Genomic DNA, 22135 nt, shown 5'->3' with positions numbered 1-22135 from the left:
CATAGTGAGGAGAAACACCAAGCGGATAAAGATTGTTCTAAAACGAGGGTGAACCTTGTGCTGTCTTTTACCCGTGGACGTGGAGTTGGTCTACTTCCTGTTGGACAGGCAGGTGACAAACACCGGTGGTTAGCTTGTGCTAGCGTGCGTTAGCTTGCAGTGTAGGTACAAGCGGTAAACGTACACACTTAGTCCAGCAGTGAGGGTGAGCTAATGGGGGAGATGAGCACAGGAGGAGGGGCCATGTTTGAATGTTGTGTTTACAAACTGCTACCAACATTTCTACTGACTCCACCTTTAATGAAAAATTGTGCAGTTTGGACCTCCGATGGTACAAAACATGTGACAGATGTTTAAATGTGCTTTATAGACTTTTTAATGATTTTTTTTCCAGGCACACTTTCACGGCCCACTGAAAACAGTTCCACGACTCACTTCTGGTCCCCAACCCCCAAGTTGAGAACCACATATTTCAACCCAAACGCCACTGATATTTCCTTCAAAAGATCTCACCTTTAACACAAAGGTGCACACTGACAGTTAACCTGCTGATGTACCTTAAACATCACATTCAGCTGACAGTGAAGTGTGTGTGTGTGTGTGTGTGTGTGTGTGTGTGTGTGTGTGTGTGTGTGTTTTAACACCGTCAGTGTGAACTTTGACTCCTGCACCTGATGTCAGGTGAGCAGAGCTGCTCATGCTGTAAATCCAATGGCTTCAAAGTTCACACACATTCTCTCTCTCCATGGTGACATTCCAATCAGACACCCCCCAGAATAATTTGACTGTATGAAGGATTGCAGGTGGATTTTATTCAACACGTCTTTGGACAACTCACTCCGCCTCAGATTCTGCAGCTGAAGAAACAAAGAGAGAGAGTAAAAAGTAAGAGAAATAACTGATGTCCTCTTTAAGTTTGTTTATGTGGATCTCTGAGTGCGTCTGAGTGTCTGTCCTGTTTCTGTTTCTGTACTTGAACATGTCTTTTGTTCTCTGAGTGTGAGCAGAGCTTCTCTCTCTACATGTTTTTAACTCTGAAGGATTTATTATGCTCAGGTTATTTTTATTCCTGTGTGTCTGTACCCCTCTCTTTCCTCTGCACGGTGTGTGAGGACTCTGCAGGATGTATATAGGATCTGTTTTTAGTGTTTGTATTGTGCTAGAAATCAGTGTTCACCAGAGTTCACTGCAGGGTTTGAGATGTGGAAGGTGCTCAGCAGAGGGAAAAGAAAAGTCTGTGGACATGAAGCTATGAAAGCATAGCTTAGCTTAGCATAATGCGAGATCAAAAGCCGAATTTACACTTAGTATTAATCAACTATTGATCTCTGCACATTTCTGTCTCGTGTTTGTATTTGCCTGGTTCTGATGGGTTATCAGGGCCCGAGCACCGACCTCTGACCCTCTTAGAATACAAAGACTCATTCTTTCTTTCTTTGTGCCCAATGAACATGCCTCAAAAAACTCACCACATTTGGCAAAAATATTAGGCTACATAGTTTGGTGGTTTCTCTTGTGACTTATGGGAAAAGGCTCAATAGCGCCCCCTAGAAATGTTTAAAAAGACCTCCCTTAAGAGGTTTATTCTCTTAGTATGTAACTGACTCACTCACTGTAGGTACAAATAAAGTGACCTTACCTTAATGAGTATGTTTGCTTTAAACAATTCTATAATTATAGAAATGTAAAAATTTGACTTGTTCTTGTAGAATTGTAATTTAACACACAATTTAACACACACACACACACACACACACACACACACACACACACACACACACACACAAACACACACACACACAGTGGTTTATGACAGGTGAGGAATTTTTACAGCAGTGTTGTATTGAAGGTGTGTTTGCTCTCGTCAGCATAAAGAAAAGTTTTTTATGTGAACTCGGTGAGAGAGAGAGAGCTGACAGCTTCCTCTTCAGGACGGACAGTCAGGAGGTTTTCTAAAATCACGTCTGCTCCCGAGAGGATTAACCGGGAACATCGACTCTGAAATATCAAACTTTTGTTAAAACGTTATCGTGAGGTTCCCGCAGCACACATCAGAACAAACCCTTCACTCCTCTCCACTGCTGCTAAATATGATTATTTTTAAATCATTAGGAAGTTTTTAATTATTATTATTATTGTTTTTCCCTTCTTCCAAAGTTTTCGGCTACATGTTACTTACAATCCATCATAAGACATATCATCATAATTAGTATTACATATTTATTATTATTATCCCTGTTTCCCCTTTCTTTTTATATATATATATATATATATATATATACTCCTCTCACACACACACACACACACACACACACACACACACACACACACACACACACACACACACACACTCTGTCATACCACCCAAACAAATCACCACAGAGCTATTTTTGTTGGGAGGATGCTCAAGAGGGAGGGGCATGACAATACATATACATACAATACAATATACAAGATATTCAACACATACCACTGCTCAACTCTTCAACTCTCTTCCACCTCTCAAGTCCCCTTTACTAAGCACCTCCTCTCCCTCCCCTTCTCTCTCTCTCTCTCTATAGCTTCTTCCACTTTTTGTATCCTTTCTTAGGTATTTCATATAGTTTTGTAGTTTTTCTGTTTGTAGTATGATGTGTGTCTATTGATGTCTTATTTTGCTGTCTTTATTTGTCTTATATATTTTTTTTTATACTGTATTTTGGAGTCGTTGTCCTGACCTTGTCTGTTTTTTTTTTTGTGTGCCTCATATCACCAGTTTGTCACTTTATTGCACCTAATAAAAAAAAAGAAAAAAAAGGAAGTTTTTAATTTCCCATCGAGGAATAAACCCTACAACTGATGTCTGATACTGAAACGTCTCTCTCTCTGTTATTTCAGGATGGAGGGCGAGGAGGACGGGTTGGGCCGGGTCAGGGAGCTGCAGGAGCAGAGGATGGCGGTCCAGAAGAAAACCTTCACCAAGTGGATGAACAGCGTCTTCTACAAGAACGGGGTGAGACGCAGAGAGTCCAGGAAGGAAAACAGAGAGAGGACGAGAACACAGCGGTTTTCAAGTTTAATATGTAAAGGTCAAAAGGTCACATCAACACACAAAGATCTTCTTCATCCATTTATTATAGCCTTGGACTGAAGGCCAAAGCACTAAAGTTCTTAAGGTTCTTAACGTAGAACACACCTTCAAAGCTCTCGATTCACATTTAAACCACAAAGTCTCATCACAGGGAACATGTGGTTTGACTTTTCAAAGTAAAAGTTCTTCTTCTGTTGTGTTTCAACACTCTGCCTGTCCTGAACAGTGTGTTCAGCCAGTGTTTCCATGCCGGCTCTCTCTCTCTCTCTTTTTGTCTCTGTCTGTGTTTGTTGTTGAGTCTGCAGACACATGCAGGCAGCTTCATTACTTTTATTATCACTGTAATCAACATTCACGCACGGAACATCGACTCAGCACATCTCTGTTTCTGTACACCATGATTTTGCATGAATCTGCTCCCTCTGAGTCCTGGATCCACTTTAGTTACAAACATCTGGATTCTTTTCTTCTTCATTTTTTCTTGTGAAAAGTATTTAAAAAAAACAAAAACATTTACAGATCTGTTTACTCTGAATAAAGGATCAGGATTCAGCTTGCACTAATGGTATTAGCTGAAAGATTCATTATCATTGTTGTGTTTCTGTCGGCTTTAAAGGTGTCAGACCTTTACGAGTCGAACAGAAGAGAAAGTTTCACGCCTGCAGAGATGAAGTCAGTGTTATTCCCCCTGTTATCAGTCACGTTCCTGTCTGATAACCTGCAGTCTACCAGCTGGTAACACACATACAAACACTCATTAATCATCGGGCCGTGATGGCTGACACCGTCACCCTCAGATAAAAACACACAGTATAAATATGAGTGTAGTTCTGTCTCCTGTCCTGAGGGCAGCTCTCAGATTCCACTGGGCTCTCGTAGGTCTGGGTTAGATTTCACGTTTTTCTTTCTCTGATAACTGGATGACTGATGAAGCTGTTGGCTGAACCTTTCTGCTGCTGCTCTTCATTCCCAGAATTCCTCTGGGATTTCTGCAGGATGGCAGCAGGGAGAGAAAGAATTCTTGAGGGCTGTAACACACATTTACTTCACTTTCTTATCCTGCAGGAGGTTTGTTTACTATCCTTCATTTAGGTCATGTCCTCTGCACTCCTTCAAAGTTTGAAGCTAAATTATGAGTTCTGCGACTACGTAATTATTATGTAAGAATTGATAACAGATTGCATAATATTTTGGATGCAAAAAGCAAACAAAAATGGAAATAAATCATGTTAAAGTGATTAATTTAGTAAAATGGGGATCATAAGGATCATAACAAAGAATCACTTTCACTTTAGCGATGTAAATGTATGTTACCTGTACTATAATAAAGTCCTTTTGAAATGAATTGAGGGATAAAAGTTACAGGACTCAGAGCTAACATTTACATTTTTTTAATGTAGATATTTTAGACAGTATAAAGTTGTTAAGTATACTATAGGTTCCTCAGAATAAGGTTTTCAAAACGTTTAATTACAGAAGCTTTAAAATATCTTCAGATCTACAGTCATAGTTTTAGTCTGAATTGACAATATATGGGCAACTTTTTGGTACGTTGCCAATGTATCTGTGCAGTTTAGCTAGTGTAGAGAAGTTTGCCTGCATTTATTGGTATTTAAAAATAAGAAATTACCAAACATAAAGCATCTGTTTAAGCATATGCCCAATAAAGCTGATTCTGATTCTGATCTGGGGCTATTTTTAATGCCGTGGTATCCAAACTGGTATAAATAATGTTAGATTTTTAACTAGAATCATTTCAAAGTTTAAAATTCTGCTACTCAGACAATCCTGATTTGAAATTATACTAAAATATTGTGTACGGCATCAGATAAACTCCGTTACTTCCCACTTACAAATAATTCAGTGTAATACATATTTTGGCCACCAGTGGCAGCACTGAGCGCGCCGCGTCCATTCGGAGCATCAGAGAGAAGGGCCGAAGAAGAGTTCTGGCGCGAGTTTGAATTTACCTGTCGGTGGAAGTGAACCAAGTCGGACTAAATCATGTATTCTGTCATAAACTCACCTTACATCGCATTTTAACACATTATCAGTCCTTACGGAGATTTCCCTTACTCCGGTGAGTCTGAATGTAATTGTAATTCTTTCCCGGTAATGTATGAACGACCGGAAGACCGAAATGTTTGGTTTGATCTCTAACCGTCCTGCGTAAAATAACGTAATCCAAAATTCCCAACAACGTAAACCGAAGCAGAAAAAATTCCACTTTAAGATCTTATTCAAATTCAATTATTATAATTTAATTATCTTAAATGTAATGCTAACGACCTGCAGCTAGCTTAAATTATTGTTGTTATTTAACTTTTTAATTTACAAACAAAACAGTGTTAAACATTAAACAAAAAAAACTCAAATTAAAATATAAAAACCAAACTATCCAGAAAACAAATATGTTGAAATAAATAAATTTGAAATCAAATCAAATAATACAATTTGGGTGCTTCATCAATGTAATAACTGAAGTAATAAAGGGAGAAAACAGTGTTTGTGTGAGTGGTGTATGTAAATATATATTTTCTTTCTTTCCTTAATCGAGATTTTTAAACGCAGTCTTAAAACTCATTTATTCAATCTGGCTTTTACATAGTGTTTTATATCAATTCAAATCTTAACATTACTGTATTGTCTTTTTATCCTACGACAATTTAAAATATTTTCCTCTTATGTATTTATTTTAATATCTTGTTGCTTTTATGTGTCGTATTTTCTTTTCTTTTCTTTTTATACATATTTTTTAATTCTTATTGGTGTGCATTAGTCTCTCAATGATTTTATCAATGATTTTATAAACTACTTTTTGTCAACAACTTTTCTGCACTCTGCACTTTGAACTGCAATTTAATTTGTCTGAAAGGTGCTATATAAATAAAGTTTGATTGATTGATTGATTAAAATTTACCCAAATTAAAGATACAGTATAGAGACGGTTTATTCACTTGCTGTAAACATATTCTGACTGTGGTTCTATCAAGCTGTGGGGTCTGGATGAAGTGGTCTGGGGTGTTGGGGGTCTGGGATGTTGGGGTTCTGGGTTGGTAGGGGACTGTGGTCTGGATGAAGTGGTCTGGGGTGTTGGGGGTCTGGGATGTTGGGGTTCTGGGTTGGTAGGGGACTGGGGTCTGGATGAAGTGGTCTGGGGTGTTGGGGGTCTGGGATGTTGGGGTTCTGAGTTGGTAGGGGACTGGGGTCTGGATGAAGTGGTCTGGGATGTTGGGGTTCTGGGTTGGTAGGGGACTGGCGTCTGGATGAAGTGGTCTGGGTTGGTGGGGGACTGGTGTCTCCTCGGGGGATTCTGGTGTTGCAGTGGTTCTGCAGCTGTATAGCCTTCAATGTTGTTGTTTCTGTCTTCATATTCTTACTCTTGTTGTCTTGTGATGACTTGTTATGTTTATCATGCTATTACATCACCTAATAAAATATATTTATACTTTGTCATTCTAAAGAGGAAGAAGATGATTTTTGAGAAAAACAAAATAATGGACTGTTGGGCGTGGTCTTTAACTAGGAGAGCAGCATCAGGAGGTCTGAGTGCTCTGTGGTCACAGGAAGACTCGGAGGACAGTAGGTCTCAGAGAGGTTCTTACAAACTGTAAAATCAAAAAAACATTACTGAGTATAAAATTAGGAGGGCATTCGTCTTGTTTCTAAGACTGTCTCCCCTTGACGAGATAGCTGTAAGATGTCCTCTGACCTGCAGATAACCAGGATGTCCTGAAACAGAGGAGACACACGTTATGTAACATTGAGCTTCCTGCAGATCACAGAGCAAAGTTCAGTCAGAGTTCTCCGTATACGCTCACCGCTGACATTATGTAACATGCAGAGGTGCAGAAAGTTTCCTATTGTTTACCTAACTGCCAATATGTGGATTTAAATAGACTCCAGTACAAGTTAAAATCCTGTTTCAGTTCTCAAGCTATTGAAATTCATGCAACAGAGTCAGACATTTTAATAATCATTAGTTCGGAGCTGAAACTTTTTCCTTCGAAAGGTGTGTTGGAGAGGAATAAATCCATGAAAAAAAATTGCAACTTTTTGTTAGTTTGGCTTTGAATCAAGTATTTATATCATTTGATTTTTACGTTTAGTTTAAACTTGTGGTAGTCATCAGTACCTCTGATATCTTCGATGTAAACGTGCTGCATTTTTGTTGGGTGTGTTTATCTGAAATTATGCTGAGATGTGTCAGTAAAACGTTGGTTTTGGGTCAGAACGGGACCAACATGACTTTAAACTTTGTCCGCCTCCTGCAGGAGCCGTTGGAGCTGACGGACGTTTACACTGAGCTAAAGACCGGAGTCGTTCTGATTCGTCTGCTGGAGTTCATCTCCAGAGAGAAGCTGCCGCCGCCCAGCCGCCGCAAACTGAGAGTCCACTGTCTGGAGAACAACAGCAACGCCATCAACTTCCTCAAAACCAAGGTAACTCACCTTTCACCTCCAAGCCAGTAAGAGTGTAAAAACAAAGCTGACTCACCTTTCCAAGTCACTCTGATGCATTAAAACCATGGTAACTCACCTGTCCAAGTCCAAAGACGGCTCCCACATGTCATTCAGAGTCCAGAAAATGTAAATCTTTCTCAACCCCCTCCGGATCTTTTCTTTCAGATTCGGGTGGATCTGATTGGTCCAGAGAATGTGGTGGACGGAGACCGCACGCTGATTCTCGGTCTGCTTTGGATCATCATCCTCAGGTTCCAGATCGGACCCATCAACCTGGACGAGGTAGGGAATTAAACCCACACCATTCCTTGTGGCTATTCTTTCTTTGTTGTTCTAACTGTGCTTTTCCTTCCTTTCTTCTGTCCTTCCATCCTTCCTTCCTTTCTTTCCTGCCTTCCTCTCCTCTCCTCTCCTCTCCTCATTTCCTTCCCTCTTCTCCTCTCACTCTCTCCTCAGGCTGGTGGAGGAGGTAGTGTGGCTCATCGCTCGGCGAAGGAGGCTCTGTTGATCTGGTGTCAGAGGAAAACGTCGGGTTACGATGGCGTTGACGTGCAGGACTTCTCTTCAAGCTGGAGGAGCGGACTCGCCTTCAACGCCCTCATCCACGCACACAGGTAACACACTTAGAAAAACACTCACAAACACATTTGTTTCTGCTGTCCATCCTCACCCCCCCCCCTCAACATCCCAGGTCTGACTTGTTTGATTACCGCCGTCTCCATGCCGATGACCCCCGTCGTAACTTGGAGCACGCCTTCTCCATGGCTGAGCGAGAGTTCAGCATCATGCAGCTGCTGGAGGTGGACGACATGGTGGTTCCTCACCCGGACGAGAAGTCCATCATGACCTACGTGTCCCTGTACTACCACTACTTCTCCAAGATGAAGCAGGGACAGACCATCCAGAAGAGACTCGCCAAGGTCTGAAAGAGCGGTTTTCATAGTAGTGAAACACAAATATCACAAATATCTTCCTTTTTACAAGTTGAATACTTTGAGATATATACATCTACATTTTATTGGGAACCTTGAAAACATTTTAAAACATTTCCCCCGAGCTTCTTACTGGTTAACAGTTAGGATCTAAAACTTTTGTACTTAACATGTCAGCTGTGAATTTTTGCAGTCAAAAAGAAGACAGGAATGTTGAGTTCTATTTTGCTGGTAAAAATGTATTTTTCCAATTTGTGAAGCTCTCTTCTGTAGCATGGATACTGGTTTGGATCAGTGTAGTATGTGTTTCCCCTCACTCCCTCAAAGGTTGGTGGTCCAAAGTGTGGTCTTTTGCTCCCTCTGCAGGCTGCAAAAAGAACTGCAGCGGCTGCCTTATTAAATTGACCATCATGGTTTGTCTGCTCACTGCCAGTGCAGGCTGCCTAAGTGTTTGCACTTCAATGAGTGTTTTAAAATGATAGTCTATGATAGATGATAGATTATTTTGGTGATGGATAGCATAAGAAAATACATAATCTTTAAAAAACTTTATAACACAGGTGTGTAAGAGAGGAATAAATCCATCAAACATTTCAAGCTGACTCCTACACACTGTCTAATTGGCAAAATGTCACCAATGTTTTTGTGCAATTTAGTTAGCGTGGAGAAATCAATTTTTGTTCATTATAAACAAGAAATTACCTGAAATTGGGTGTTTAGAACTTCCTATTTATAGCCTTGGTTTCAAAAGAGATATCAGTATCATATGATTTTTACTAGAATCATATCAGAGTTTAAAATTCGGATATTGTGACAATCTTGTGACAATCCACGCTCTAATGATTTTTACTAGAATTTTTTTACTAGAATCATATCAGAGTTTAAAATTCGGATATTGTGACAATCTTGTCTTGACTGTTTCCCCTCACTCCCTCAAAGGTTGGTGGTCCAAAGTGTGGTCTTTTGCTCCCTCTGCAGGCTGCAAAAAGAACTGCAGCAGCTGCCTTATTAAATTGACCATCATGGTTTGTCTGCTCACTGCCAGTGCAGGCTGCCTAAGTGTTTGCACTTCAATGAGTGTTTTAAAATGATAGTCTATGATAGATGATAGATTATTTTGGTGATGGATAGCATAAGAATATAGCATATAGCCTTGGTTTCAAAAGAGATATCAGTATCATATGATTTTTACTAGAATCATATCAGAGTTTAAAATTCGGATATTGTGACAATCTTGTCTTGACTGTTTCCCCTCACTCCCTCAAAGGTTGGTGGTCCAAAGTGTGGTCTTTTGCTCCCTCTGCAGGCTGCAAAAAGAACTGCAGCAGCTGCCTTATTAAATTGACCATCATGGTTTGTCTGCTCACTGCCAGTGCAGGCTGCCTAAGTGTTTGCACTTCAATGAGTGTTTTAAAATGATAGTCTATGATAGATGATAGATTATTTTGGTGATGGATAGCATAAGAAAATACATAATCTTTAAAAAACTTTATAACACAGGTGTGTAAGAGAGGAATAAATCCATCAAACATTTCAAGCTGACTCCTACACACTGTCTAATTGGCAAAATGTCACCAATGTTTTTGTGCAATTTAGTTAGCGTGGAGAAATCAATTTTTGTTCATTATAAACAAGAAATTACCTGAAATTGGGTGTTTAGAACTTCCTATTTATAGCCTTGGTTTCAAAAGAGATATCAGTATCATATGATTTTTACTAGAATCATATCAGAGTTTAAAATTCGGATATTGTGACAATCTTGTCTTGACTGCGGCTGAACTCAAAAGCAGAACGACGGCAGGTAAGGTGTCAATAAGGAACTTTCTTCAGGAACTGCAGGGGAAAGAGAATAGGCCACTGGTGGGGGGGGGCTGGGGGTGAAGGCATGAATAGATGGGAGTTGATGTTCTGGCTGGCTGGCGGGCGGGCTTTGTATGTGATAATGTGGATTGGCAGATTGAACATTAAACTTGAGCTGGACTTGTGACTCAGATTAACCACAAACGGCACAACGATCCAGAAGGGATTAAGTGTTGGTGATGAGTTCTTGTAGGAGTAGGTGATTGCAGATCTGTAACAGGTGTGCAGGGGGAATAAGGACAGAGGGCAAAGGGGGGAAGGGGAAACAAAACACACCAAACACTCAGAAAACAAACCAAAACACACCAAACACTCAGAAAACAAACCAAAACACACATCTCAGTGTTTCCCCTACCATTATATTGGGCAGGCTGCACCCCCCCCCCCCCCGAAAGTCAAGTAAAAAAATAAATATATATATTTATTATTATTACTTTTTTTTTTTAAAGATTTATTTTTGGGCTTTTTGTGCCTTTATTGTAGAGATATGATAGTGGATAGAGTCGGAAATCAGGGAAAGAAGTAATTTAAGGATACCTTTACGATAGAAAAGGACAGCTGTCATTAAAAGTAACACATGGACACCAAGATTCCTTCAAGTGTTTGTGTTGTCGTGTCGGCATGTCGGCTTGTCCCCACCCCCACAACGCTGTAGGGGAAACACTGCATCTCCATGCAAACCAATGTCTCTGCAGGTACCTGTAGAAACATTCACTTCCTTTTTGGCTCACACACTCACATGCTGCCTGTCGCTAATCCCTCAGGTTCCTCCTCCTCCTGTCAATCAGTCAGTCAGTGTGGATTACTGCTGGATTAGATTCACACTGACAGTAGGACCCCTGCTGACAGAGCTGCAACACACACAGCACACACACCATACCTTTACTGTGAGGGGTTTCATTTATCACACAGCAGGAGAACAGAAAGAGTAGCCACAATATTAAGGTTTTATATTCATGCCACAGGCATAAGAGACACCCATGGATACCCACCTGTCAAATAAAAACACCATGCAGATATGTTACAGTTGTTTGTGGAAAAGCTTTATAGGATTACCGGTGTTAATGTTTCCTGTGAGCTGGTATGGTGACGGAGCAGCGTCTCAGTCCTGTGCCGGTGATGGTGGGCGGGGCTGCAGACACTAAACTAATCAGAGCAGATCACATTGAGGACATTCAGAGGAGTCGTTCACAGAGCTAACAGCTACAGTGCTAACATGGAGCTACACACCTGTACCTGCTGTTTGCACATGCACAGAGAGAACGGAAGAAGCTTTGAGTTCAGTCTGTTTCACCTCAGTGGAGACTGCACCACAGAGGATTTCTCCTTGGATTTTAGAAGAGCTTGGTTGTTGTTGTTGTTGTGAAGCTCTGTCAGGGGTTGTGAGTTGTCTCTGTGGGGTTGGTAAGCTCAAAGATTTGCTGTTATGCTTCTTGGCTTTAAATTGAAATTAAGGGAGAACAGATGCTAGCTCTTTAGCTCCTCTGGATTTGTAGTTTTTTTCTTGGACTCAACTCTCAGTTAAACTCTTCAAACTGTGCTCTAGTCCAATCCAGATGTTTGCTGTGGTGAGAGGAGCTCTTACTTCCTTTCCTTAGGTCAACTAAAAATGTCGACATTGTAGAAGTGGTCAAATCTGGTGATATTATGTGGAGGCTGTAGAGTTTTTGCAATCCTGTTCAAAGCTCTCATCTTCTCCTCATGTTCACCTTTCATGTCAGCAGTGTGTGAAACCATTAAAGCAACTTTACATGATCTTATTTATCTGATACTGGCGTCAGTAAAACCCCTTATTTCAGCCTCTGCCTGAAACTGAAGCTGGTGTCTCTTTAAGGCCCCCCTCCCCATGTGCCCAGTTTTTTCTGATTGGCTAGCTCTCTGGAAGTCTTCTGAGGAGGGGCAGAACGCTGCAGGGCTGCCAGGGGAGTGCTGCTCTCCAGTGCTCGGAAAAGAGAGTCCGTGTACGAGGTTTCAGCGGCTTACATAGAGGCTTGAAGCCGTCTGGTGAAATTCTTGGTTTCATATTGGGGAACTATGGCATGATTTACAGAACAAGTCATTTAGCGCCCTGGATGATAACCCTAACCCAAGTGAATAAATAAAGTGAACATTATTCTGGTGATCTAAAACATCTGATGAGTTCAGGAGCCTGACGTGTTTGAACTATAAACCTCCTCGTGTTGTGATGTTTGGTAATCCAGCAGTGTTGGCTGTTAATGCACTTGTATGTCCAGCTCCAGTGATTTACCTGGAGTCACGTAACAATGTTCCACTTGCACCAGGTAAGTCCAGGTGTGTCACATATTTCTTATGTGTGTTAGGAGGTTTGGAAAAAGGCTTTCTACGTCTAGTTTTTATGTATTTCAGGTATGTTAGAGGTTGTCACGATGACCTGAACCACGTGAATTTAGGCCGGTTTAGGGGAAGTTTTGTTATGAGGTATCACAGGTGTACTTCAGATCTGTCCCGGTCAGGGTATGTAGAAACATTTTCAGCTGTTGCTCTGCATGGTACAGGTTCACGGCACATTAGTGTGTGGTTTTAATAAAAGATTTCAGGATTTAATCAGTTGACAGAAGTTACTTCAGGCGTGTTTGAGATCAGAATTTTCAGGTGTGTTTCAGGTATTTCAGAGGTCTTAACAAACATTTCTGGGCTTTAATCGGAGGTAACAGGTGTATTCTAGTGCATCATGTGTGGCCTAAGAATCTAGAAGCACCTTTTAGCTGTTATTGTGTGTTTCCAGGTGTGTTTAAAGTATAAAAACACCATTCAGGTATAAATTGTGGGTCAAGGATGTGTTTCAGGTTTCCTAAACGGGATATAGTTGCAGGATCTGTATTGTGAGTGAAACTGTTAGAACCCGGGTTTCACGCTGCAGGTCAGTGCGTGGATGGGTTATCAGTATGTCAGTGGGAGGCAGTCTGAGCGGTCAGTGGTTGAAGAGGCAGTACAGGATAGACTCATCCCCCGTCCCGCACCACAAGGTTTGTTATTTGTCTCTGTGACGTCCTGTTCCGTTGTTTACTGTGTGCTTTTTTGTTTCAATACAAAATAATTTCTCAAAACCCTCCAGCTAAAAAACTAAACAAAATTCTAGACCTCATCTTTTGCTTTTATGAAAGTAAATGATATACCTTAGTCTGTTTTAACTCGATAAAAGCTTCCCAAAATCCTCTCAGATTAAAGGTGAGGTTCCTCAGGGACTGATCTTAGGGCCACCTTCTTTTAGTCTTGGTATTTTTTCTGTCCCAATGCTGATGATATTCAGGTTTATGTGGGACTTAAGAACATTTTTATAAAGGTTAATTTTTTGGCTCTTTCTGTAATATTTCCAATCATTTAAGTTTCCTGTTTCTGAACATATTTAAAATACTGACAGTGATTACTTCGGTGCAGCAAAATAATTTATCTGTGTGTCCTAATTCACTTCCTCAGATTGTCGGGATGCTGATGGAGCTGGATGCCATGAAGGTCCAGTATGAGAGAATGGTCTCAAATCTGCTCCACTGGATCAAAACCAAGGTACCAAACACGACATAGGATGACCTTGAATCTTAGAAAAAGAGCTGAAGTTTGTCACAGCTGAACTTGTTAATTGATCGTCGTTTGATTAAAGGTGGTGCAGCTGAATGACAGACGGTTCCCGAACTCTGTGAGGGAGATGCAGAAGCTGATGACGGCTTTTAAGACGTACAGGACGGTGGAGAAACCGCCAAAATATCAGGTAAGAACATCTTCACGACGGTCAGAGGAACACCTTTACCGCTCCTCTTTTCAGGAGTTCAGGTTATTTCTCAGTCTTCAGGTCAGATCTGTCACTTTCTCCAACACATGGGACGATTGTTTCTAGTGTCAGTGGAAACATCAACTGATGCTGTCAGTTTGAAATACTAGTTGCAGAGACCTTTGATCGGTCTTAGTCTTGAGCATTTTTACACAGTCTCGTCCGGGTGACAGACTGGGTGGACTCAGGATTTTAAATCAAAGACCGGTCAAGACCACCACTGAGAGGCTATTTTTAAATCATTACTGTGATAAGAAGGTTACAGCTGCAACCTTCCCGGTGTTACGATCTAAATTAGTAAAACGCCTCCGAAACAAAAGATGGGGATTTTACTTGATATTATGGTCTTGGTCTTGTCTTGGTCTCTGAGCACTCTGGACTCGGGTATGTCTTGGTCTCGGCTACTGTGGTCTTGACTTCAACACTATGAAATATCTTAAAGTTGTGCTTTGTTTTTGCTAAATTAATGTTTCGTTTTGTTTCTCTGGGTGGAGGTTTCAATGCTCTCTTTATTTATGTTTTTATACGTCATGACATGTTTGTGTTTCTCTCTCTCTCTCTCTCTCTCTCTCTCTCTCTCTCTCTGACTTCAGGAGCGTGGGGCGATTGAAGCTCATCTTTTCAGTTTGAAGACTCAGTTGGCGGCAAACAACCAAAGGGCTTATAATCCTCCAGAGGGTGAATAACAAGCTTATTTAAACAGATACAAACTCAGTGAGGTACCACAAATAAAGACACATATAGGCTTCGTTTTTCAAGGAAACAGGGGAAAGAGAGCAGGGAATGACAAGCTGGCAGGCCGGATTTCAACCTGGGCCGCCCGCTTGGGGGACTGTAGCCTCATGGGGCAGACAGATAGACCATCTGCGCCCCAAACTCGCATTTAAGCTAGTCCTACTAAAATGTTTTTCTCTGACTAACTTTAATGACCGAGAACCAGTGTGGTCTGATTTCTAATTTGTGTTGTTCTGTGAAGGTAAAACCCTGAGTGACGTAGAGAAGAGCTGGGTTTTGCTGGAGAGAGCTGAACACGAGCGTGAGCGAGCCCTGCAGGAGGCGCTGCTCCGCCTGGAGAACCTGGAGCAGCTCGCCCAGAAGTTTGAGAGGAAGGTAAAAACATCTTTCTGTAAAGCACGACACTGATTTACATCAAAACTTCTTAGATTTAATGAGTTTGTTTTCTGCAAATTCCTTTCTCTGAGACGTTTTGACTGCAAGATAATTTGACCAAAACACATTTTCAGTGATTACTTTGTATTTCTCTTTCATATTTCTGAACCTAAATAGGTCTCATGTCTAAGAAATTAATATTAAGAATAGTTGAATCACCTCCGTACTGCTCTTTAAACCTCTTAAGGTCAATGTTCTGTTTGTCTGCTCGCTCAGGCGGCGCTAAGGGAGGGGTATCTGGAGGACACACTGCGTCTAATCCGCAGGCAGGACATCCGAGGACTCTCCACCCTGGAGGAGGCTCAGGCGGCCGGCCGGCGTCTGGAAGCTCTGTCCACCGATGCGTTGGCCAGAGAGCCTCGCTTCACTGCTCTGAGAGACATGGCAAAGACGATCGAGAGGGAAAACTACCACAGCAAGGAGCAGATCATCAGGAGGTGAGAGAATAACCCCCCCCCCCTTCTACTGTTTAAATTAGATTCTGGTAGAAAGGTGAAGGACTGAACGTTTATTAACACGACTTAAACATCAAACTCAAAGGATTGGTCAGGTCAAGCTGTATGAGTAGTTCACTGTAAAGGGAATTCAGGTATTTTAGAACCTGGAAAAAAGACACAGAATATATAATGAAAGGCACAGGTTTAGAAATCTTTGAATATTATGAGAAAATAAACCTCAAAGACATTAGGATCGTTACTTATCGACATGTTTCTAATAAGCTGAAAAATGGAGAGAGGTTAGAACACAGAAAGGTTTATAGACCGATGCAGAGCTGGCTAATCACTGAAGCTTCAGTGCCCACCACATGGTGACCTGCGTGAGCATAGACTCTAGAGAGGAGGGGGGGAGACAGCTCTCTATAATGTTTTGAATTTGCACTGCAGTACCCATTTTAAACACTAGGTATCAGAGTTACATACTGCTCCTTTAAAGCAGATATGAATGAATGTTGTACATATATTTGTACATTTGTGTGTGTTTGTAAGAGAGGACAGCATCAGTCATCGATGGAAGGACCTGCTGCAGCAGCTCCAGGACCAGAGGGGGCTGCTGGGAAATGTAGTTGATAATCTCAGCGTTCTCAGAGACATTGAGCTTGTCTACCAGGAGCTGAAGGAACTGCAGGTGAGTTCACGCTCTACCTATAACAATGCAGTCTGTTACAGAGGAGGATACTGTGCATTCATGTAAAAGATGTCTCTTTCCTTCTCGCTTTCTCCAGACTCAGGCCAGCTCGTCTGATCAGGGAAAACAGCTGGCAGAGGTGGAGTCCCTCCTCCAGAAGCAGGATCTCCTGGACGCCCAAATCTCAGCTCACGGTGAAACCATCAACACCATCAGCAGCAGAGTCCTGAAGGTATGACTGGTTATCCTCATCTCCTTATTTTACTCATGTACATGTCTGAGTTCTTACTCCACAGCCAAGGAAAGTTTTCATCCCTCTCTTTGGCGTTTCTTCTCAGGTGAAGGTGAAAGACGGTCAGCAGATTCAGAACAGAGTGAGAGCTCTTGACACTCAGTATAAATCTCTGGTGTCCCTCAGCAGCAACAGGTACACGTTGTTGATCACCTTTAGCAGAACATTCAGTATCCGTCCCCTTTACACAATGTGTTCATCTGTCCTTTCACTGTGTCTTTACTTTTCATCTCATCTCCTCTTTTGTTTCCTTGTTTCCTCTCTACTCCACTTCTATCCTGTTCCCTTGTTTCTCCTCTCCTCTCCTCTCCTCTCAGGAGGAGACAGTTGGAGGCTCAGCTGAGGTTGTTTGAGTTTTTCCACGATTGTGAGGAGTTGGAGGCGTGGCTTTATGAACGCTGGCTGCGGCTTCAGACTGTTGGACTCGGACGAGACCTGAACCACATCCATCTGGCCCAACACAAACATAAGGTGCTTTTTAAAATTCATATTTATAGTTTTGTTTTTGCTTCATTAGAATAAAAAAAAAAACTCAAGTCATAAGGACTCCCAGTCAGCAGATCTCAGCTTAAACTTATCCTCTGACATCTTTCAAGTCCTTTCGATCTGTTTTCTGACGAAAACATGTCAAGACAATCATCCCATAATCTTCTCGCAGGTTTTGGAGGCGGAGCTTCAGGCCCAGGAGACCCTGTACCAGGGGGTTCTGGGTCGAGGTCAGGATCTGCTGTCCAAACAGGATCAGGTGAACCAGCGGGCCATCCAGAAGTGGATCCGGACTCTAAAGAAACAGTGGAGCAACATGAGCGACGAGGCGACCGAACGCCGCAACAGACTGCAGGCAGCCGCCACCATCAAACAGGTAACAAATTAACCGAACAGGTGGAGACATGAATAAGGATAGGTGTATTTTGTATTTCCTTGTGCTCAAGGAACAGTGTGCTCAAGGAACAGAGTGCTCAAGGAACAGAGTGCTCAAGGAACAGAGTGCTCAAGGAACAGAGTGCCGATGGTTCTGACGGTGTAGTCCGTCAATCCGTCATCAATGACACTCATGACACAGCCGCTTGTGTGCGAGTCCAAAATTAAACAATTCAATAATACATCCACCTTCACTTTCTCACAGCTGAATACTTCTTCTATGTTCAGTACTTTGCAGATGTAACAGAGGCCGACTCCTGGCTGGGCGATAGGAAACCGCTGCTAACCAGCGAGGATTGTGGGAAAGATGAGTCGAGCACGGAGGCGCTGCTGCAGCGTCACCTGCGTTTGGAGAAGGAAATGGCGGCCTACGGTTCAGAGATAAAGAGACTGTGGGAGCAGGCGAGGAGCGCCGCACAGCTAACGACCCTGACTGTAGGTCAAACTCATAGCATTCAGTGATACTAACTCCTCCCCCTATTTTCTGATCTCTATGACCATAATTGACTAAATGAACATGATGCTCTGTTGAAGAAGACTTGAAACTTGAAATCTTACGAACATAAACTTGTTAGGAAAATGTTTACTGAGGGAAAAATATCAGACTACAGTTTGTTACAACCAGTGGAGTCGCCCCCTGCTGGCCGTTAGATTTAAAGCAAGTTTAGTTCACTACCATATTGATTTAATTTTTAGATTTTTAAACACTGACGCTTCATGTTTAGGTGGAGACTCAGCAGAAAACCATGATTCAATACAGCGACTCATCTGGAGAGGAGGAGGGGCCAGAAACAATGACATCACCACCACGCAGCTCTCGAGGTGGGAGGGGCTCTGGGAGCTGCGCCCCTCAGAGAGAGGATAGCAAAGCGAAGGTCCGCTTCAGATACAGCAGAGGTAAAAGAGAGTCTTCTCTGAGTCACTTGATGGGAATGATTCAAACAATTAAGAAGAGGTCATTAGAATGACTCTTTAAAAGTTAACGGTGAACTTTTGTGTTGACTGCAGGTCAGTATCAGTGGGATCGAAATGAGCTTGTGACCATCATAAGCACAGAGCAGGATGAAGATCGAGTCCTGGCTAGAGACAGCCGAGGAAACCAGCAGCTCATCCCCAAAACATACCTGAGCATCCTGCCGGCGTCTGTAAGATCACTGATCAATGAAATACAATTTACAACAGTAATCATCTTTACCACTCAAATCAGATCCCTAGGTCGAGAGTTTTCCATATATTAATAAAATGTTTTGGTTAATGATGAGTCTAATCATCCTCAGTCACTACCTAAATGTCCTCACTTCTCTCAGGCTCCTCCCCCCACCCCAGCCGCCTCCACCAATGGCGTGCCTGAAAGCCCGAGCAGGAAGCTAAGTTGCCCGAGGAGAAGCCGCTCGATGCGTCGCAGCACGACTGAGATTCAGACAACATGGCTGCCGGACCCTCAGTACCAGAGAGAGACTGTAGAGAGCACTCAGGCCAGCCTGGACCAGGACTACAACTTCCTGTACAACCTGGTCAAGGTGAGAGAGGGGCTGCATGGGAAATGTAGTTTATTTGTGTGTCAACATCAAAATAAAACGTCAAGGTGGTCGGATGAGGATAAAGCAAAAAGAGAAGTGTAGAGCTTGGAGCTTCTTCATTTTTGCCTGCAATTTTGGATTATTCGGTGCCTAGGTCTTCTATTTCTGTTTCTGTTTAATCTAAACAGGTATTGATATCATTTCATTTTTACTAGTATCAAATCTGTGGTAATGTGACAGCCCTACTTCTGTGAGAAGTGAAAAGTTCATCACACATGTTTTTGTGTTTGCAGTCAAAGATGAGGAGTCTGGAGGAGACGCTGCGTCTGCATCGATTCTATAACAGCTGTCAGGAGTTTGAGTCGTGGATGGAGGACAAGGAGAACATCCTGAACACCTTCAGCACCGACAATGACAACCTGGGAGTCGTCCAGGCCAAATACGAGGTGGAGAGTTTGAGCAGCAACACAAACACAGACTCAGACTTATTATCTTAACTATATCTATAACTTTGCACTCTTTGACCTTCTTTCCTTCAGAACACACTTAGAGTGAGAGTTTAAATATTTAAAGGGCTATTTCACCCGTTGAAACACAACATTGGGTCATATATGTAGTAGAAATGTGAAATACATTTTGAAGTTGGTGCCTTCTTGGTCGAGAAAAGGCAGAAAGTGTATTTTTGGCTCATGTGGATGAAAGACACCAAATCCCTGAATGCACAGCACCGCAGGCCACTCCCACTAAGGTCCTCTATTTCAGAATCAGAAAGAATCTGAAATACTTTATTAATCCCAGAGGGAAATTCGATCGTTACAGTTTCTCCAAAATATACAATATAGCAGTAGAAATATAAAAACATTTACAGACATATTTACTTCAACACATAAGACCATTTCCTCAACTGATTCCGAGATTTCTTCCAGAATTGATCTTGGAAATTCCTGGCAGAAAACAGACTCTATGTCTGTGTCCATAGACAAACAGTGAGAGCACCAACACTACCAGTCCGCCCCAGCTTGAGCCGGCCCGGAATCCTCGTCCTCACCGCCGCCGACAGGCAGGCCTTACTGTATGTCTCGGCTGCTGAGCCGGCAGCGGCCATCTCGCCACTATATTTATATTTTTTCGCCATTATCAGCTTTCTCCATAGAGCCTGTTAGCATAGCTTCCAAGCAATATGGCGGGCGTTAAGTTTGGATTCTGGGAGTGAGTTCCCACCCACTGATCTTTGATAGGTCTGTAGCTTCAGTGGTCGAAAATATGAGGAACTAGCATTGTAGTTTCACCCCGCTAACCGCAACAGCTTCCAGTGACGCAAAAATCTTCATTTTGCGTCACTGGAAGCTCCTTTTCAGACTTAGAAATACAAAGATTTCCCATCTCAGGGGAAAATGAGGGTGGGATGCACGACCATTCAAAAATACTACCAGGTTTCTAATGATACAAAGCTTAATGCAAATGGGTGAAGTATCCCTTTAAATGTAAGGTATTGCCTTTACTAAAGGAAACTTCCTACTTTTAGAACTTCCTGACTGAGTTGGTGAGTGGGCGTGGCCAGCTGGATGACATCATCAGAATGGCTGAGGAGCTGGTGAAGAGCCGACACAGTAAACAGAGAGAGATTCAGGCCCGACAGAGGAAGGTCTCCAACAGGTGCAAACATGAAACTGAAGATCTCAGTCAGAATATGATCTGCCAGCCGAGTGATGCAGACGATAATTAGAAGCGTCCACTTGCTTTGTCTTCAAAATAATAAAACTTTGAACAGACTGATTACAGCTCTGTCCCTGGTGTCTGCAGGTGGGATCGGATCCAGCAGCTCAAGGATGAGAAAGGACATGAGCTGCTGAGCACGGCAGACGTTCAGACATTTCTTCAGAGCTGCGAGGAGGCTAAAATTCAGCTGCAGGGTCAGCTGGACCGGCTCGACACTGTGGACGTGGGCTGCAGCTCCTACACCCTGAGGACCGAGGAGGAGAACCAGACCCAGGCCCTCAGAGACATTCAGATCCTGGAGGGCAAGATCGCCTACCTGAAGAGCATCGCCAAGATGTACGGGTCGAACTTCGACTGTTAAAACAACAATATTTTCAAAGCTGTTGATTGTATACTGCATCCAATTAAACAGCCAGCTGGTCAATGTTTTTTCATGTTAGCTGCATCTTAAAGTCCATGATACATTTCCTGTCACAGGAAGCAGGACTGCAGTCCAGCAGAGAGTGCAGCCATCGAGGAGGAGGTTCAGACTCTGGAGGCTCTGCTGAGTCAGGTTTGTGTGAAACTATCTTTAAAAAAGGAATGTCGGATTAAGAGGTTTCTCTAAGACCCCTTATATCTGATCCCTCTCCTGTTTTGTTGTGGAGCAGCTGAAGCGTCAAGCTGCAGACAGACAGCAGCTCCTGGAGGAGGCCCGTCGGCTGCAGAGCTTCCAGCGGCAGACGAAGGAGCTGCAGCGCTGGACGGGATCAGTGCAAGACCGTCTTCTGCAGGAGGAGACAGCGACTGACGTAGCCTCAGCCCTCGCTCTGCTGGAGCAACACCAGGAGCTCCGGCTGGAGATGGAGGAGCAGAAGAGGAGGTGAGAACTACTGAGAGTTTAGTTCTTTTGGTTGAGCTTTGACTGATATTTGAACTTCACATAAAAGCTCCACATGAATTTCTTTCACTGCAAATGACCCGTTTGTGTTCCTGCGTGTCTGTGTCTGTGTCCTCAGATTAAAGGAGATGCAGAAGTTAGGGAGATCTCTTCAGCAGGGCTCGTCCAATGGGACGACAGGGGGTGTGGACATCCAACAGACCATGGACAAACTCGATGCCGATTGGTCCAAGCTTGACAAGATGTGGACCAGTAGAAAGGAGCGTTTAGAGCAGGGGGTGGAGCTCCAGAGGCTGAACCAGGAAGGAGACCGGATTGAGGCGGCGCTGTCCGGTCACGAAGCCCGACTGAGGGTCCAAGACGTCGGGGTGAGGACGTTTCACTCTCATCTGTTTT

General features: G+C 42.7%; 1 protein-coding gene and 1 long non-coding RNA gene across 2 annotated transcripts in view; one reads left to right on the top strand and one right to left on the bottom strand.

The window, feature by feature from the left end:
• Positions 1–777: 777 nt before the first annotated feature.
• The window catches only part of sptbn5 (spectrin, beta, non-erythrocytic 5), a 44441-nt gene continuing 23083 nt past the window's right edge, over positions 778–22135 (top strand). The window contains exons 1-26 of the mRNA XM_061062613.1: positions 778–885; positions 2878–2992; positions 7345–7512; positions 7699–7815; positions 7990–8147; positions 8225–8453; positions 13764–13850; positions 13945–14052; positions 14706–14790; positions 15089–15222; positions 15499–15719; positions 16269–16407; positions 16505–16639; positions 16746–16834; positions 17017–17170; positions 17358–17561; positions 17849–18055; positions 18346–18517; positions 18629–18765; positions 18928–19140; positions 19434–19586; positions 20666–20796; positions 20944–21195; positions 21337–21412; positions 21510–21721; positions 21858–22107. Of these exons, the coding sequence (XP_060918596.1) occupies positions 2879–2992; positions 7345–7512; positions 7699–7815; positions 7990–8147; positions 8225–8453; positions 13764–13850; positions 13945–14052; positions 14706–14790; positions 15089–15222; positions 15499–15719; positions 16269–16407; positions 16505–16639; positions 16746–16834; positions 17017–17170; positions 17358–17561; positions 17849–18055; positions 18346–18517; positions 18629–18765; positions 18928–19140; positions 19434–19586; positions 20666–20796; positions 20944–21195; positions 21337–21412; positions 21510–21721; positions 21858–22107 (3945 nt within the window). The 5' untranslated portion in view covers positions 778–885; position 2878. The remainder of the gene's footprint in view (positions 886–2877; positions 2993–7344; positions 7513–7698; positions 7816–7989; positions 8148–8224; positions 8454–13763; positions 13851–13944; positions 14053–14705; positions 14791–15088; positions 15223–15498; positions 15720–16268; positions 16408–16504; positions 16640–16745; positions 16835–17016; positions 17171–17357; positions 17562–17848; positions 18056–18345; positions 18518–18628; positions 18766–18927; positions 19141–19433; positions 19587–20665; positions 20797–20943; positions 21196–21336; positions 21413–21509; positions 21722–21857; positions 22108–22135) is intronic.
• Positions 7383–8317, bottom strand: LOC132993011 (uncharacterized). Its single transcript, XR_009676412.1, has 3 exons — positions 8232–8317; positions 7568–8042; positions 7383–7470 (listed from the first exon to the last, which is right to left on the bottom strand). It is a non-coding gene; the product is annotated as an uncharacterized LOC132993011 (long non-coding RNA).

Source organism: Labrus mixtus, chromosome 18 (assembly GCF_963584025.1).
Source record: "Labrus mixtus chromosome 18, fLabMix1.1, whole genome shotgun sequence".
NCBI classification, from domain to species: domain Eukaryota; kingdom Metazoa; phylum Chordata; class Actinopteri; order Labriformes; family Labridae; genus Labrus; species Labrus mixtus.
This window is presented reverse-complemented; position numbering and strand designations above follow the sequence as displayed.